An 18312-nucleotide genomic window follows, 5' to 3' on the forward strand; every position below is an offset into this window, starting at 1 on the left:
AATACAAGTAATGGATGGTTAGGTTATATTGACGGACGATTGGAAAAGAAGGAAAATATATTAAGAAGTAACAAAATCGTTATATATTTAATATAAACTGTACAGATATAGTAATTTAATGTATAAACAGAAACGTGTCGAAATTTGTATATGAACAGTGCATTAAATTAATACAAAAACTTAAACATCATAATATTAATAACTTGTACTACACCACTATTACGGTTGAATGATTAGGCTCTTGATAAAATTTCCCACAAGTTTTCCTTTGGGAGCGCGCTGATCGCCTCGTAAATGTCAAATCCTTTTGCCGAAATCACTCGAGTACCTTTGTAGAAGTGTATGGTACAGCGTTATCTAGTTGAAAGATAACATTGTCATGTTCTTCAATACATATGATTAAACAATCTCATCTATCAATCATAAAAGTCTATGCATTTTTCTGAATTAACTTTTGCCGAAATTTTACAAATTGGTGGTTATGAGAATAACTGTACGCAGCCAACACGGTTAAACTTATATTTTTAAATAATATAGACACATAGAATTCCAAGTTGTTTATTGTAATGTAATTCAAAGTAAACGACCTATAATTACATTTAGCAACTATTCTCAAGTCAGGTACTCTCAGTAAATAAGTTAAAAGCTTCGAATGCAAATGCAAAAATATTGTTTCTTATTTGTTTTTATGTATACGCCAATAGTTGTAGAATTTTTACAAAACTAGTTGATTATCGCAATTATAATTACTTGTTGCACATTCAATCTATCTTTATTAATAGGGAGAGATAAAAGGAGACACATGATGATAAATCTGAAATATATATGATGTTTATCAGTATACATTTGGAGACTGCAACGCATTAACCTATGTGTCGGAATTTGCAAAACTCTACGAATGCATTAGTTGTAAACTTATCGAACCGATTAATATTCGTCAATTGATTTATTACAATGTGTAGCCTCTATGACAATAGAAAAAATTAGCAACCATTCCACTTTATGCACTTTAATATGTGCAATTACAACATATGCGATCCTTTAACATATTCGTGACCATACTTTCCTAAACCATCAACAGACATATTGTATATTGCCTGAATTTTAACGATTGATACAATCGCTCACTTTTTAATCATAATAGCGTATTACCAATGCGGTATAGCGGTATAAATGATCTTCTCTGTTAAAAACTTTGAAAAGATATCTTGTTTGCAACTCATTTACTCGCTGATGCAGTTATAAGATTAATAGACGTCAATTTACACGACAAAATTTCACCTACAAAGCGAATGTATGTTTGACAAATTTTTCGGTTGTATGTATATTTATTGAAATAGTTGGTTAAATTTTCTAAAAAAATTATGTTTGTTTGTAAATGAAAAAAGTTATTCTTCATTATGTTGTTAGCAACACTGTATTACGTAATATCGACAAAAAAGTGCAATCTTTGTAGTCTGTTCTTTTTATGTACTTATAATTATTTTATATTCGCAAACGAAGAAACTTTCAACAAAGATCTTTGTTTGATGAAGAAATTCTTTTCACCTTTTAGTTTTAAGGACATTATACTATAAAATAATTGAAGGCATAAATAAATAAACGAAAAATATTCTATGTCTATTAAAAAATAGTTACCCTGCAGCTTTGTCAATGTTTCACGCTGCCAAAGGCAATTCATGTTTTCTCTTATGTTACTCATTAATTATTCAAATATAAAAAAAAAAATATACGCTTGCGATGTCATATATTTTTTAAATGTCGCTTAACTGTCAATTTCGTTTTTAAATTAATTTTCAAATTCTAGAGGATGGAATATGAGATAGTGATACTTTTATGGACTAAATGAAAATGTTGAAGGTATTTGTACTAAAAACTTACAATTTCAGTATTTACCTACCACAGGCAGAAGCAATAGGAGTTAAACTCGTTTCTTATAACCAATATCAGGCTTGATTTAACGCTTGAAAAAAGGCCATTGTATTCAGATTTAAGTAAGACATAATAGAAAATGGACAACCAAGTCGACCGATTACAGGAATGATAAAATGATGTAAAAAGTGCAATCGATCGTCTTTTTTGTGCATTTGATGTATCTATACGATTCGTGTAATGGCCTTTAAAAGGCGATCCAACTTTCTGGATCCTAGAACTGTAGGAGAACTTTAAATTATTTAACCCTTCCATGTAAATATTATAGTAAATTATGAATTACAACAAGAATTGTTTTTTAAATTTTTCTTCCTCTATGTGATAGGTCCTTTTCTAGAGAATGTCTTCTGTGTTAAAACAGAACAGACTAAAGAAGAAACATCAAATACAGCCTGTTGGAGACTTAACCTCTTCGTAGATGTCAGGTATCGCAGCTGTTTGTTCGCAAACTATGTCGGTGACGCTTTTAGCTTTTACTGAATGGCCGAAGGACTTTGCGCAATCGCTAAAATCCTTTGTAACATCACTGATCTCTTTGCTCTCCTGATGATCACATGTACTTGGTAATTTAATAGTTGACATGGGATATATATTATTATCGCCACCATTAGTATCCTTACCAAAAGATGTTAGCGAAGTTGTACCCGATGAGGCTGTGATCGTGTTTTGCGATTTATCGATGTCCATATAATAATCCTATAATAAAAATAATTTACAATTTCATGTTTATGTTTATTCGATTAATATCAATCAAAATAGTAATGCTGGTGAATATATTATTTTACAAAAAAAAAAAAAAAGGAAAAGCGAAAAATATTAAATTTCACCTTCTCCGAAGTGTGAGGACTAGTTATTTGAGGTTGCTGTGAAGAAGCTTGATTGCAGTGCGCTAAAGCAATTAGCGCCTTCTGATTTTCTCTAGCGTCAACCAAGAATATACTCTCCTTGACTTCTTTCGCGTTATACTCATCAATTCTGTAATTGAGGAAAATGCTCAATATTATAGCAATACAATCTGGCTCTATGAAATCAAATTCTACAGATAACTTACTTGTCATAAATAACAGCGTGCAATCCCAGTTTTTTCAAGTGTTGAATTGTAGCTTTATCATTGTTATCATCCCCCCAGCAAAAGATTATCAAGCCGGCATCTTTTACAAATTTAACTTGGGACGGATCCCTAAGTATATCTTCTGTATGTACATTAATTCCTAATATATCAGCGGCTAAAGCGTGTCTGACGGCCATTGGTATTGTCTGACACCTCGGATCGTGATAAGTAGGATATTTCGAAGTGATGCCTTGTGTCAAAAATACTACCGGGTATTTATTTTGTTTAAGACGAATCATGGCACAAATGTCCGGATTAAACGATGAGAAAACAACTTTTCTGTCTCCTCCGTATTCCAGCACGACTTTGAGTATTGTATCCAAATATAGATTGAGATCAAAGGGATGGTTGAGTTCGAATGTGCCATCCTGCGTACATACGTCATAATTTTAATATGTAGAGAAGCTTATAGAACAAATATTTATATATATAAGTTAATTATACTTGCCTTCAACTGCATAGTCCACTTAATTTCGATATTACACCCGACGTGTTGCTCCAATTCCTGCAACGCGGTTTGCAGAGTAGGGAAAGGTTGATGGTCTTCCAAGTCTTCGTCGAAAAATCTTGGATTCTTCTCTCGACCTTCAGCCACATGATAAACCTGTAAGAAAATGTTCATTCAATAAATATGCACGAGAAAAGAAAAAAAAAACAAAAAAAAAAAGAAGAAATGATGAAACGGTTTAACATAACATATTTCTGATCAAGCCAGATAACGTAAACGCTCTGTAGTGGTGTGAACATGTCAAAAATAATATCATACTCGTCATGATATTATTCACATGTCGTAACAATGTGTTTTATACATTTTTGATGGAATATATACTTTACCTTCTGCAAGATAGTAGATACGTGAAAAACAGAGGGAGCGAAATTGATGAACTGTTTACTAACAAAAAGTTGATCCTAAGAATTAGGATCAGGCAGCATTTTTACAGAGCTGAATCGGTCAGATCACATTTGTAAAACACAATACCAGTGAATTACCTTAATTATTTATAATACCGGGGTTAGATCTTTTAGCCTTAAGATCGAAGCATGACGGTGCGCATTGTAACACTATGATGTGATTTTTGGAAGTCACATATTGCGGTAGTATGGTATAATTGAAAAACACAAATTTAATCGGTTGTTAGAGCATATTTTATATGAGCATGCATCAAATTGTTTAGACAACCAATCGATTATAATCTTTTGGCGATAATTTAGGTGGCGCAAGCGATATGAAAGCTCACCAGATGGGCAAACCCCTGTTCAGCTTTATCAACGACATACAGCACCTTACCCAACGAGTCCTCCGGGTAATAAAAATCCTGTTGAATATTAAAAAAGAGACAAATACGAATAGATATGCTACTTCTGTAAGTTCATGATTTTATGTCATGTGCTTCTGCATACGATAGAACTGCCTGTTGTTTTCGATTTCTGCTTCAATAATAAAAAAAAAAACAGGACAAAAAGCGAAATATTAATACACCTAGCATTACTGAAAAAGCCGCATTCTCTATTGGTTAGTAATAGGCAAGAAAGGTTGTTATCGGATGCATCTTATCAATGAAAAAGAAGAAGATCCAATGGCTTCCGTTTTCCATTATCTATTGTTGCGTAATGCAAATGACAGTGTAACGTTTTTCTAAAATTTTATGTTACACCCGATGGATACCTTACGTCGTATCTATATTGGGATAATTCGAGAACAAATTGTTACATTTAAAGCAATTTTCCACGTTGAAAAAAAAACCTAAAAAGAATATTACGTAGATAAACGTGTAGATAAACGAGAATAGACACATGAAAATATATGTTTGATGTCGATGAAAATAATACATTATTACATATTATCCTTAATTTAAGACTACAAATACTTAGATGGATATATTATGTACTTGTATGAAATGTACCTTTAGTAAGTGCAGCTGTTCTAATGTAAGATCCTTAACCGGTATTTCAAGCATGTCCATGGCTTCTATTTGTTTCTTACGTTTCAGTGAAATGGAAACGTAGAAATCATGGTAAATAACAGGTACATGATCCTTAGACAATTGGACATCAAATTCGACCATGTCAGCTCCATGATGCGACGCAGTCTTCAAAGAAGCTATCGTATTTTCGCGTACATTAGCGCAACTGAAAACAATAAAACAATATGAATTGTCACTTCTATTGACTCTATAAAAGTTTCATTTTTCTATAGATCAAAGCTTGACACTTTACTTTTTTGTATGAAAAGATGTACCCAAACCCCTATGTCCTACATCCAGGCCAGACCACCGTTGTTCCCAGTGTTTTGCGTACGAAATACTCATATCCCATGGATAATCCGGGATTGATTTTATCACAACATATTCCACTGTAAGTTGTCCTAAAATAAAGTAAGGGACCACCTCTAACTATCTTTCTCACTGGTAAGGAAAAACTAAAACCAAAGATGGTGCGAGAATTCGAAAATGTCGGAAGAGTCAAGAATTTTATTTGGGATCGGGACGGGGTCTTGAAAATTTCGGGATTTTTGGGAATTTTTGAGATTATTCCGAAATCCCGAAATTTCCGACTAGTCTCGACTCGTCTCGACCGTCGGTTTCTCGCAAACCTCGAACTAAAACTAAGAATTTCAATTATTATCTTACCAATTGGTCTGTGTTTTGTACTTGTAATTGGTACTGTTAAGAGTCCAACACTAGATTGCAATGTGCTAGGTAAGATGTAGCTGAAACCAATATGGCACGGTGGTTCTCCTGGAAAACACCTTGAGCTGTACACGTAGTAGTCCACTAAGTATGCCTGAAAAAACAGTCTACTTAGTATGCACGGAAAAATATTTCTATTTATGACAACACCAAATGCATCAGTATTTTTTGCTTATCTGCTATAGCTTGTTTCGGTATTAATTAAATCCACTAATCAAAGAAATTCATTTTGGAGAATCACTTTCTTAATTTCTCTAGACTAAGAAATATGAATATTACAAGTTCTAATAATCATGAAGAGCTTATGGCAAATTATTAAAAATCCATGATCACTAAAATTCGTAGGAATTAAACCATATTTTGACCAAGACACTCGTACATCTTTCGTTTCTTTTCATCTAGTAAACGTTTCAATTCTTTTAATAGTATGGAAAGTACATCGGCAAGAGCAACAAATTAACTAGTAGACAACGTAAAAAAAATGAGGATCATTTATTTCCTACATAATCTAGCAATGAACCAGACCAATAATTGCCAAATGCTGTACTCTGCCTGGTGACGCGTATCCCGCAACACCTGCCGATCATTCATTATTAAATTTCGATATCAAATCTGCAAAGATTGTAATTCGGATTCAGAAGATTCTGACAGCTTAGTCTGACATTGGCCGCGCAGCGGTGCCACGTATGGTAGAGTTGGTCAGCTAAAAAATATTAGTAGTACACTAAAAGGATATAGGAGTGATGGGAGCCTCACCATTTTCGACGCACACAGATGGATATGAGGTGTGATAGCGTTGACATCTTTAAATTTTTAGGGTTGCTTAGGATGGCTGCGACTCGCGTAAATCGAGATATATATAAACATACACATTGCAAACGGATCATGAATTCTATGAAATAATTATGTCCAAATTGAATTTCAATAAATTTCCACGATAAGAACAGAAATGTACATCTTTTGAAATTGATAGATTTACACGAGAGGCCAGCTTGAGGATAGGTGCGGTAGGGCGAACGACAATCAAAACCATCATATCTCTGTGTGATGTCATGTGACACAGATGTAAAGTGGTAGTCGATGCTTAGCATCGATACATCAGATTGCATGTTAGCATCGTCATTTGCACCAGAGGTCTTGCTTTGTACAAAGCTGACGGTTGTCTTCAATCCAGGCCGGTGCGCGTGACATCGCTTCTGGTTTCCAAGGAGGGCAATAGCTGCTGAACAAGTTTAATTATCTTTTACCAAGTAATTTGAACAAGTCGCGAGAGAAGACGTGGCCAGCCTACTCGTGGTCTACTGAAAACTCACATGGTATGGTCAATGCGTATCTTTAATGTGTCTAATTCTCTCATGAATTACCACTAATTTGTCATTTATTGCTCTGCCAAGACTACTTATTTTCTAATCAACCCTTTTTTTTAACTCGTTTATTTAATATTATACACATTAAACAAAGATGTACCTTTGTCATTTATACCATGGTGACAAATCAAAAGAAGACATTGTGCCTTATTCGATGATGTTAGCCAAAGTATTTTCGGTGACAGATGCCTTTAATGTCTCCATATGTAGAACTGTCAATACAAAAGATAGATAGCATCGATTTTGAAAATAAAATACTGAAGATCTATTTCACGCACATAATATATGTTATAAACAATTACAAGCAACGCAAGCAATAAATACTAACCAATGGTTATTCATCGAGCCATGTACTCATTATGACTTTTCAATGGTGCTCATAGTAGGATTACTTACAACAGTTTCAGGATATCGAACGGCAACATTGAAGACAATAAAGTCGTCTTCATGACAAGCTCGGCCAAATTGCTCCTGAATCTTGAATCGGGCTTCTTCGTCATTCATTACCTAAAATTCATGATTAAATTGTATCAAATATTCTTATTTCACGAATAATAATATTATACATACCGCAATTTCTGTAATACTAAAGGCAGGTTGATCAATAATATCTTGTGTATCCATAGAAAGACTATCATCTACACAATCCCCTCCAAATTGCTGTAATTCTAAGGAATTATGTCTAACTAGATTTACAGGTGTCATCTGAAACGTAAATGTATTTTTTTATATATAGTTTTCATTCATAAACTTATGCCATACAATTTATAAGAATACTATGCAAATCTAATAATATAACTTGAAAGTACATACTTTAATGTGAACTTTTCTATTCTGCAACCGGTCCTTCCATAACTTAATTGGATTATTAAATAGCTTAAATTGTATCACAGTTTCATCCGTTAACCATCCCCGTTCAATTTTAGAGTAGCCATTGTAGTACCCAAACGTGTCTGGATCCGGCAATGTGTCCTGAGTAAAATTGCTGGGAACTGTAACAATTATTTGAATTGAATGCATCGTTCCATTGAAAGGAAATACTATTTCATGCAACTACATTTTTGTGTATTTAATTACATACTATTTTTCCTGATGAGACGAGGTATCAAATGTGTTTCCCACTGGCGGATAATAAGAGTTCTGGCTGAATTTTTAGTACCATTAGACTGACAGATAACAGCAACAAAATATCGGAACTCTATGTCAGTATCAGTGGGAAGTGAAACTTTTCGTGAAAATATTTGGCCGCTTCTAAAAAATTCATAAATCTTGAGATGTACATAATTCTATGCCATTAGACAATTAATATAGACTCCACTTGAGATAACAATACGATTGCGGTCAATCAAAGAGAAAGATGAGCGTAAACAAACTTCTACTTACTCATCCTCTTCATCACGAAACATGTCTCCTGTATCATTGCTATAAAATTCTCTACTACTATTACCATCGAAGAACATAGAAGAGTCCCGATTGCCATTTTCTTGTGCCATCAGAATCGCCTGATTGTGATTCCAAGCGCCCAATTCGGGAATATTACCCACCGCATACAGAACTTCATTTTTTTCCAGCTTATGTACCTAAATAATCAATGAATTCAAATGGGAAAATATTAAGGGTATAGGATCAAATAATAATAATTATTAACAATTACCTGGACCCTAAAAATCCAGTCCCTTTTCGTTCCCCTCATCTCCGATGTCTGTTTGGTTGCCACCTCTACAAAGTTACTCTCACGTGACTCCTCAAGTTGCTTCACTTGCTCCTCCTCCTTTGTGTTCTCTATAAAGCACATCCGCTGCATATTACTAATGTTTTCTTTTTCTCACTGTTTTTCTCTTTCAATTTTCTGTGTTTCAAGGTGTGTTCAATTCACATCAGCTAATATTCTGTAATAACGGACCTGTTGTAAGGACTGCTAGATGGTATCTCTAATTGCAATGTCAACTTTGTCCAACACGACAAAACATCTTTTCCTCAAATACTTTTTCATTATAGAATATATACAATATATATGTATCGCATGTTATAAATGCACTTTGTAATATATTAAATGTAAATCTTGAGCTTTATAATGTGTTATAAGTGTAGTTATAATCTATTGTATCTTACAAAGACTTCCAAAAATATGGCAGCGAACTTCAAATTATACTATAGATATACTGTACCGCTAGTAATGCGATTAAAACGTTCCTATTGCTTCCATATAACACAATTAAAATATTGTTTGAGGAGACTATTTGCTTCTACACATTATATACACATAATCTCTTTAAATAATTGATTTATTGCATCATACTTAGGTCAAAATGAAGTACATGTGAATCCTAATTTATACGTACGTTTATATTTTTAATATATTAAATGTAAGAGAACATAAAACATGATTCTAAATATCTATTTAAAGGCAAACAATAATATATATTATAATGAAAATTTATATCGGAAAATATAAATTATTTAATAATAAACTATGCATACAAATTGACACATATGCATATACATATATTAAATCTAAATAAATAGGATGATTTTAGTAGAAAAATGAAGACTCCTAAACAATGCGAGAAAAATGAAAGGAAATGAAACATTTCTCTGTATTAACATTATAGTGCGATTGTTTGTGTTGCATAACATTATCGAATATAGGATCAAAAGAAAATCGCATTGATGATAAATATCAATCATGATACATTCAAGCAGAGATTCCAAAATTTTTTCGGCAACCAAGGATATATCATTAATATTTGATAATACTACATTCAGTATTGAACCAGGTGACAAGTAAACAAGTGGTTATTAGCAGTTAGTCTGTATTTTATGTTGTAAATAAAGTCACACACACTCACACACAAAACTTTTCACAATAAAGAACAAATGGTCAAGTGGAAGCTATGTTGGTACATAATCACGGCCATGCATTTTTAGAATTAGAAGAAAAACTACATACAAGGAGAGACTAACGGTGTGAAAATAACATTTCCAAAAGATGTCGGACAATCGAATACGTTGTAGTAGAATAGAAAGTAAGGTTCTTTGTTTATGTACTACCGCGGATTAGACTTGTATGCGCTGCAACGTGGTTTACCTGTTTTATCAGAAAATTTCGGTGGGTTTTAGTTTGAAAGCTTGGTTGGCAGCCTGATCTTCGCCTCGCGTGATAGTCTACGTGTTATTTCACGAATGCACAAGGCAATCGCTTCCTATTTTTTATCGTATTTGTCATAATTCTCCTCTTCGCAGCACAACATAACTACTTTAACTGTCGTGAAACGACCCACTGGCACAACACGAACCACGCAAGGGTTTATTTCGCGAGTGAAACAATGGTCGATTTGGCAACGCCGTGAGCACGGAAGTGACGACATCGATGGCTCAATAGAACCACCAATTCAAACAGAACAAGTTTAGCATTATCCAAATACACTTCATTTTTATAGTTTTTCAAATAGTGCAGTCACAATAACCACCCAAGGAATTGAAAAGCCTCTTAACTCAATTATTATATCATAAAAATTCCGAAATTTTCATATTGTAATCATATTTCTCGAAGCTTCAAGTAATAACTTCCTGTCCGCCATACTGCGGCTGACACAACAATTTTGATATCCGATAAAAATATTTGATTGAATGCCATCTTTCTGAATCTTCCATATAAATTTTATATATCCACCTACGAATTACTTCTGCAATTGAATGTCACTTTCAAATTTGCTGCATAACTTTTCACATTTTTTCTGTTTGAGCACCTGAAGTATACACTTCTATACACTTGTTTCCATTGTATACCTCGAGTTCTGTCAACTGTATGTCGCAATTTGCTATAACATGCTTACGTTATTCAGCGGGTAAATTAAACTCTTTAAATTATCAGTTTCTTAGTTGCAAAAATGTCAGGAATGTATATTCTTTCTTCTTTAAAATATCGACAAATGCAAGATATTTTATTAAGAGGGTAGAACAACTTCATCGTTAGAAAAAATATCTCAAATATTATTCGAGTTATGAATGACTAAAGTTGATTTTTCTTTTCGGAGGCAATTTGTTTTATTATTGAAATGAAAGCAATACATTTGAATGCATTCCAATGTAAGAAGGGTACAACTGGCTACAGGAAAACAGTCGTTAAAAGAATGTCCGCATCGACCACGGGGGAGGTTGACCTACGATAAAAGTCATGACGCATTAAAAGAGGAAACTACTCACTACAGGATGATAGGTCTGAATTGTGGTTAAACAGTTTCACTTGCATCTGCACAGGGCCCGCTCTGGCGGTTACGACACCCCGGGCAAAAAAACAAATTGCCGCCCCCTTTTAAGCACTAAGCACCGCGCTGAACAAAATGACCTTTTTTTTTTCTTTGAGCAAATTTGTCTGGCAAGGGTAGTCTGACATTTTCCATTAATTGAATATTTAAAACATCAATATTTTTCTCACACTTACAGCCAATGCCAAAATGGCGCTCCTAAATTTTGGCGCCCCGGGCAAATGCCCGGGTTGTCCCCCCCCCTAGAGCGGGCCCTGTTCTGCAATAAAGCCGCGAACAGATAGATAATCGTGCAGTTGTGAGAACGGCAATTGTCTGAACGTTACCGCGTTTGATCAAACAATATTTCTGCGGAATGGAAAATTCAAGAAGATTAATATTATATTGTCTTTAAACTGTTAAGAATAACGAAGAAAGAAAGAATATTTTATTTGATCTTCATTTCTTGGAACTGGGCGAGAACATTTTTCGCAGTTCAGTTATCATCGCCATGAGAGCTCGACGATTACGCCAATATAATTTCAGCAACGAAGCATTTCTTCTATTGCATATAGTGTTACACTCGAGGTCTAATAACGTTACGCTATATGAGAGTAGACTCATTGAAACGTGAAAGGTGCACGAACACGATCAAGAGGTGTACAGTCAGCTATTATCAAGCTGTTGAGAATTGCAATTTGCCGGTCGTAAATGATTTACGGCGTATCATTATCGGTCATAGGAAATTATGGAATAAAATGTTATCCTTGCTCCCAATATTGTTTCAAGTATATACTTCTCGCCCTCCTCGGTTCCGTGATACAGTGGCAATGATCGCTGTCTCTCATTTTCAATCGATAGCGTTGTTTTTAAATATAATGCTAAGTTACAAAATTAGTTTTATTAGACCTATGATGTTAACTTTTCTCATTTAGAATTACCTTTCTTAATAATTCGTCTCGATGCTACTGAACGATAAAAATTAAAAGTACCTTTCTTTTAGATGTACATTGAATTGTACATATACAGTGTTTACTCTATACATATATGTCCGAAATGGAACGAAGAGACACCTATCTGGCGCACAGTGACCACTTTCAGTGACAGGCCAATGATGTTCTGAGAATAATGACGGAATTATGCGGGAATCGACAGAGCACCTACAGAGATAATTCTGTAGATGATCACAGAAAGATTTCCCCGAGCCTTCCGTGGACTAACGGAAGACAGAACTCGTTTATAACAGTCGAATAAATATGTAAACGTAAATGCATACACTGCTGGCGCGAAATACAGGACTCAATGAATTCTCTAACTCGACATTTCATGTTCAAAACGACCGAGATTCTCTGTTAGGTATTAGTAACATATTTTGCTGTTTAATGATATAATAATCTGAGCTTTGATGAGTCTGCTCGAGAGTACCGTGGAAAATAACGGATTTGGTAACAGGGACGCTTTATTGGATAATCAACAAAAATGTGGATCTTAATTAATGGAATGGTAAATAATCGCTAGAGGTTGGAGAGCACAGAATAAAACGTTGAACTTTGTCCAAGAGCGACACGTTATACCTATGCATTTCTTTGAACATAATTCTATTTTGAAAACACGCTATAAAAGACGGCAGAAGCTTATACTGACAATATGGCGTTCTCACGACGCCACTCCGTACCTGATATTTCTTGTTCAAACTTTGAAATGCTTTATTATCATTTGTAAAATTAACGATGATTTTATCAGATATGCGGCAGACAAACGCAACTCTTCGGAGAATAAATTTCCGGGCAGTATTTACAAACATATACGTACAACACAATTTAATAATGTAATATGTAAAGTGCATTCGCTTTACTTCAAGAGAAACATTTTTAACAAAAGTATTGAAAATAGCGTTCTAAAATTATCTGGCAAGTTCGTCTCCCCCTCTGTCCGAATTACGCAGTCGATAAACAAATCAGTTACTGGGATTATAAATACTCACCGTGGGAGTTATATGAAAAAAATTTTTGAATGCGACGCAGTAACGTTGAAACCGTTTGTTTACAGTTATGTGAACTGTTATTGTTCTAGAGAATTCGACAAAACATCGTATTAAATAAAATTAGATTGATAATATATTTATAAAATATATAATATAGCCATTAGTTTTGTAATATGTGCATGTACTAGTTAATTAATTAACCGATATTTTTAGTTGACGATTATCTAGCAGTTCAAAGCTCGAACTGAATAGTCCGAATAATTTTAGACGGAACGGTACGAATACGTTTAATATCGTATAATTACCTTTTACAAGTTAGTTTCACAACGTCACGTGCTGCATTTAATTATAGCAACTCCGCCTAGATAGCTTCAAATCAAGTTGTAGTTTACTGGTTATGCAGATAGAATTTTTAGTTCCACGTGCCCGTCGAACAAGAAAACTAATATTTCCTATAAATACGTTAAAGTAAACATTCACACAATTTGCACTTGGCAACCGTTGTCCGGGATAAGCCGCTAACATCAAAATAGCATGTACGGAGGTCATATTTTTATCTGCATTAAATCACACTACCCGCGCCATAAAGTCTCGTGTATAAACAAATTGATCAGACCCCGTGCACGAACTACATGCTCGTTGTTAGTTTTATATTGTACCAAGACATCTATTCGACTAAAAACAATCAGTCGACTAAATATTATGTTACTGCATATTGTGGTAAATTTTCTTTTAGTGTATGGAAAGCAACTAACAGGGGACATCATCAGGGGAGATATCTCGGGAACTAGAGGGTGTAGCACTGCTACTTTCACCCCCAACTTTGAGGGCTATTTTCACCCCCTAGATATGGATCGCTGCAGATAAAAAATACATGTGAAATATTTTTCAACAAACTATATCCTGTATAAATTTCATTAAAATCGGTGTGCTACACTTGGGTAATGTCCCTTGTACATAAGTACACTACATTACAAATGCAAAATGTTTTGTCTTGTTTTTATTTTACATTATTCCACATTAGTGGCAAATATCTTTTGAGATTTCGCAATGATATCTAACGCAAGCAATATTTATTGATAATAATTTTGCACAATGTGACAGTTCGTGAAAGAAATTGTATGTGGCCAGATAACAAGTGCGTGTTCAGATAACAAATATGTTTATGAAAAAATATAAGACGCAGAGGAAATTCTCGGACTAGAGTGTGCCGCATAGTGATCAGCTTCAGTGAAAGTCGTACTGTGTTACTTATCGATCTGCTCAGATTGTATACATAGCAATGCAAAGACGTAAAAAAAGCATTGTAAAAACAATACTTTAGTTCAAGGTATTATAGTTCCATTGTCCTATCTTCGTTGAGACATGTGTATATGTATTGGGCTTCTAACAATGCGCTATTAACATTTTTCATGCTTGTTCTTTGAATTTTTCGTATATTACTAAGAATTAACGTGTCAATTAAAATTATTATAGATTGTGGCAACGAGTTACCAATCAGGCATCTGTTTACCAAGAAAAGATATTAAAAGAATTTATGTGATTCACTTCGTATTGTTGATGACTTGTACGGAAGAGAAATGGTTAGCCAACAATGATTGTGCAATTGGCAGCAGTATCTCCTACTTTCTTTTTTTTTTCTTTCTAAATCGAGGATTTTACAAGTGATGAAATATTTTTGAACGGTACTGTATTGCACCATCCACTTTAATCGATAATTTATGAAATGTACTCTGTTCTCGTGGCTTGGTTCATTAATCTTTTACCTGTTAGCATTGATTAATATGATTCCCTAATTGTTAGTAGCAGTCAGACTTCACAAATTTCTAACACATAAAATTTTGGAGTATTATTTACTGTTTATCCAAATAGTTGCATTCAATCCAACTATTGTTGTTATTTATATAGCATGCGACTAAATCACCCAAGATTAGAATCTAAATTATTATTATCTTTTATGATCCGAAGTGCATTATTTCATTATATGGTTTTGCCTTATTTATTGCTCAATTATCTGTCACGTTTAACAGCAAAACGAGACGCGCAATATTTTTGACATTATTCGACAAATTTCATACGGAGGAATAATTATTATTATGCAATATCTGCACGTGACGAAAGCGCATACGTTCGTGGCATGACACGTGCTATTTCATAACGAGCAAGGTAGGTCATTACGGAAAATTAGTTTACCACAAAAATACCTACATTGTATCATTGTCGTTAACGGTGCGATGAAAAAACAACGATATGTCGGAAAAGTTTTAACCTTTTTGAGATTCCGTGTAGACGCAAAAAATTTCCGACAATTTTATATAAATAAATTTTTGAAACGCATTACGTCTTCTTGAAAGAAAGTAATTTTCTGCAATTACCGGTTCAAGGTTCGTATGTCGACAATTTGTTATAAGCACTAACCAAGAAATAAACGAGGCGAACTTTAATTTTGGTGTCGATACTGCAGTATTTCAGTCACCGAGTAATCATTTTGCCATGCATATTACAGATCTATGTCTGCCACTATACAGACAGCTGACGTAAACTCAGGAAAAGTCATCTATCAGCTGTGTCCGTTTATCGAGCACGCCGCACGTCTCATGCCAGTAGTGAACGCAAGGTTCAAGTTCAAAGTCCATACAAAAGTTTCGATTCCTGTCGGTTTTTATCGTAAGGCATTGCTAAACAATCCTCTTACACTTCTCCTTGCAATCCTTACAATTTTCAAATAGTCCAATTCATAAATATAAGTATAAACATTCTAATAAAGTTAAAATTACAGTCGGTCTCATAATTGGCGGCATACACTTTAAATCAGAATAACTTTTCTATAAATGGTCCAACCGACTATAGTTTTTCTGCCAAGCTAGATGAATTAGTTTACTAGGGTACGCCCCCCCCTCCAATTTCTATGGGGGTACCAACTGCATTGTTTACTCGATATATGTCCAAAACACGGGTCTAGCCAGGGACATATATCGGCCAGGAGATAGTATTTTTTGTCTTGAGCTTTTTGGCCCCTCACGTGGTATACCCCAAGGCAGTGGGGATAGTTCTGGGACTTTTATCGGCTAGGCATGTGGGACATATATAGAATAAACTGTAGAGTACTGAGCCTATATTAATTATACTTATTTTTAAAGCATAATGAATATCAAAAAAGAGATATTAAATTTTTTCCATTAAAACCGGTTAATATGCTATATATTTCTTTCTAAATATTCATTATGCTTTAAAAATAAGTATAATTATTAATTTCTAAATTCTTCTAATGTTTTTACTGTTTTAAATGACACCTACTCATTTTTGTCATAAATGCATAAAATCCGCTGTCCATTCGCATGGTTTCACTCTCAACCTTGAATAAATTGATATAATACACTCTTCTAGATAGTGAACACTGAAAACATTGTAGCATGTAAAATTTATGTATGATCGAGTTTATTTTTAGCACTACACAAACCATAAAGTCGCACATATGTTTCATTTCACAATCGAAAGTACTGTTTGCGCTGTGATAGTATTGGTAATTCTCAGAATATTATGACAGCGCATAAAAAAATGCGGTATATAATCGAACGTGTTGGAAAACGGTGGTGAACATATCGACTTTCATTTTCCACGAACGAACCATAGGCCAAGGGACCAAACTACCAAATTACTGTGCCTATATTAATTATACTTATTTTTTAAGCATAATAAATATTGAAATATATATTAAATGTATCTCTTTTTTAATATTCATTATTAAAAGTGAGTATAATTAATATAGGCACAGTAACTGGTGTACCCCCACATTAATTGGGTCCCTAGAAATTTTTCTTTAAAACACATCTTGAAACAGAAATTGACGCTGTTGAAAGTTACACAATTGTAGTTAATTCTGCGTTAGTGATGGTTGTAAGGCGTGACGTTTACTCACTGTGTGTTGACACGTGCACTGTAATCAAGCTCTTCTTCTGGTGGGTATCATAGCCGAAGAACTAGCTGCAGATAGTGGGTCCAAGGTGTCTCATCGACGAATGGTAAGCACGTGCACACATCGCAATATTAGAAAAAGATTCTTGTCGATATTACAAGCACTAGGTACAAGTGAACGGTAGAGGGAGAGGAAGGGGGAGAGAGAGAGAAAGAGGGAGGGGGAGAGAGAGAGAGAGAGAGAGAGAGAGAGAGAGAGAGAGAGAGAGAGAGAGAGAGAGAGAGAGAAAGAGTTGGCGGGAGAGACACAAAGAGACCAGTCGCCAAAACACAATGACACAATCTCCGTCGACGACGAAATACTACTGACTGTTGGCGTCGAGTTTCAATCAGGTTATGCAAACCGCTCCAAACCTCCCCACTTTTCTGTTTCCCTTATGTATGTATTTACGCACGTGACTCGCCGATACGTTCCACATTTATGCGAACACGCGTATACTTTGTGTATGCCACTAGACCTGTCAACATTCTGTGATTATTTTTCATTCTTCACGAATCGAATACAACACTTATTTACATAATAATCTTCCGCTCTTGAAGGTACAGCGAAAAAAGTTACTTCAATATTTTTGTAGTATTAAATGGATTAGTATCAAAGACTTGGCCTCATTTTGGAAGGTAGAAAATTTAGGAGTGTTTGTTATGTGATAAGACCTTCTTTGATTTATCTTCTCCATCATTTTTGTTTGTCTGATTGTCAGATGAACAATGTATATATATCACTTCACGAAGAAAAGGATTTTTTTTACACTGAGAGTACTCTAAACAAAATTTCGAATTTTGCGCGTTTTAATTGTCCGCTAACAAATTTTTCTAAGACTCCGTACATGAATCTGTACATGATTTTTTTTTATCAGGGACAAGCCTGACGAATTCAATTAAAATTTATTTTCGGAAAAAATTTAGAAGACAGTCGAAATATAAATAAAATGATATCTTTTAATAGATTTTCAGAACCATTAGAAACGTGAAGGAATTTGATCAATTTATATTGGCAAAAAAGAAA

At 34.3% G+C, this 18312-nt stretch overlaps 1 protein-coding gene across 5 annotated transcripts; it reads right to left on the bottom strand.

Moving 5' to 3' along the window:
• Window positions 1-60: 60 nt before the first annotated feature.
• LOC143359835 (glycerophosphocholine phosphodiesterase GPCPD1) lies at window positions 61-17582 on the bottom strand. 5 transcript variants are annotated; one of them, XM_076798116.1, is made up of 16 exons: window positions 10189-10399; window positions 8755-8989; window positions 8484-8680; window positions 8182-8351; window positions 7914-8092; window positions 7671-7805; window positions 7497-7607; window positions 5674-5827; window positions 5261-5408; window positions 4948-5173; window positions 4282-4359; window positions 3492-3647; window positions 2984-3411; window positions 2760-2907; window positions 2553-2628; window positions 2321-2475 (listed from the first exon to the last, which is right to left on the bottom strand). In XM_076798116.1, the coding sequence occupies exons 2-16, from the start codon at window positions 8902-8904 to the stop codon at window positions 2456-2458; spliced, it is 2376 nt and encodes a 791-aa protein (XP_076654231.1). In that variant the 5' UTR covers window positions 8905-8989; window positions 10189-10399; the 3' UTR covers window positions 2321-2455. The 5 variants fall into 5 exon arrangements, with proteins under 5 accessions (XP_076654229.1, XP_076654230.1, XP_076654228.1 ...); XM_076798114.1 differs by lacking the exon at window positions 10189-10399 and adding an exon at window positions 17251-17582 and having other exon boundaries at window positions 61-2628; window positions 8755-8882; XM_076798115.1 differs by having other exon boundaries at window positions 61-2628; window positions 8755-8882; window positions 10189-10400.
• Window positions 17583-18312: the final 730 nt, after the last annotated feature.

This window comes from Halictus rubicundus, chromosome 12 (assembly GCF_050948215.1).
Source record: "Halictus rubicundus isolate RS-2024b chromosome 12, iyHalRubi1_principal, whole genome shotgun sequence".
Lineage (NCBI taxonomy): Eukaryota > Metazoa > Arthropoda > Insecta > Hymenoptera > Halictidae > Halictus > Halictus rubicundus.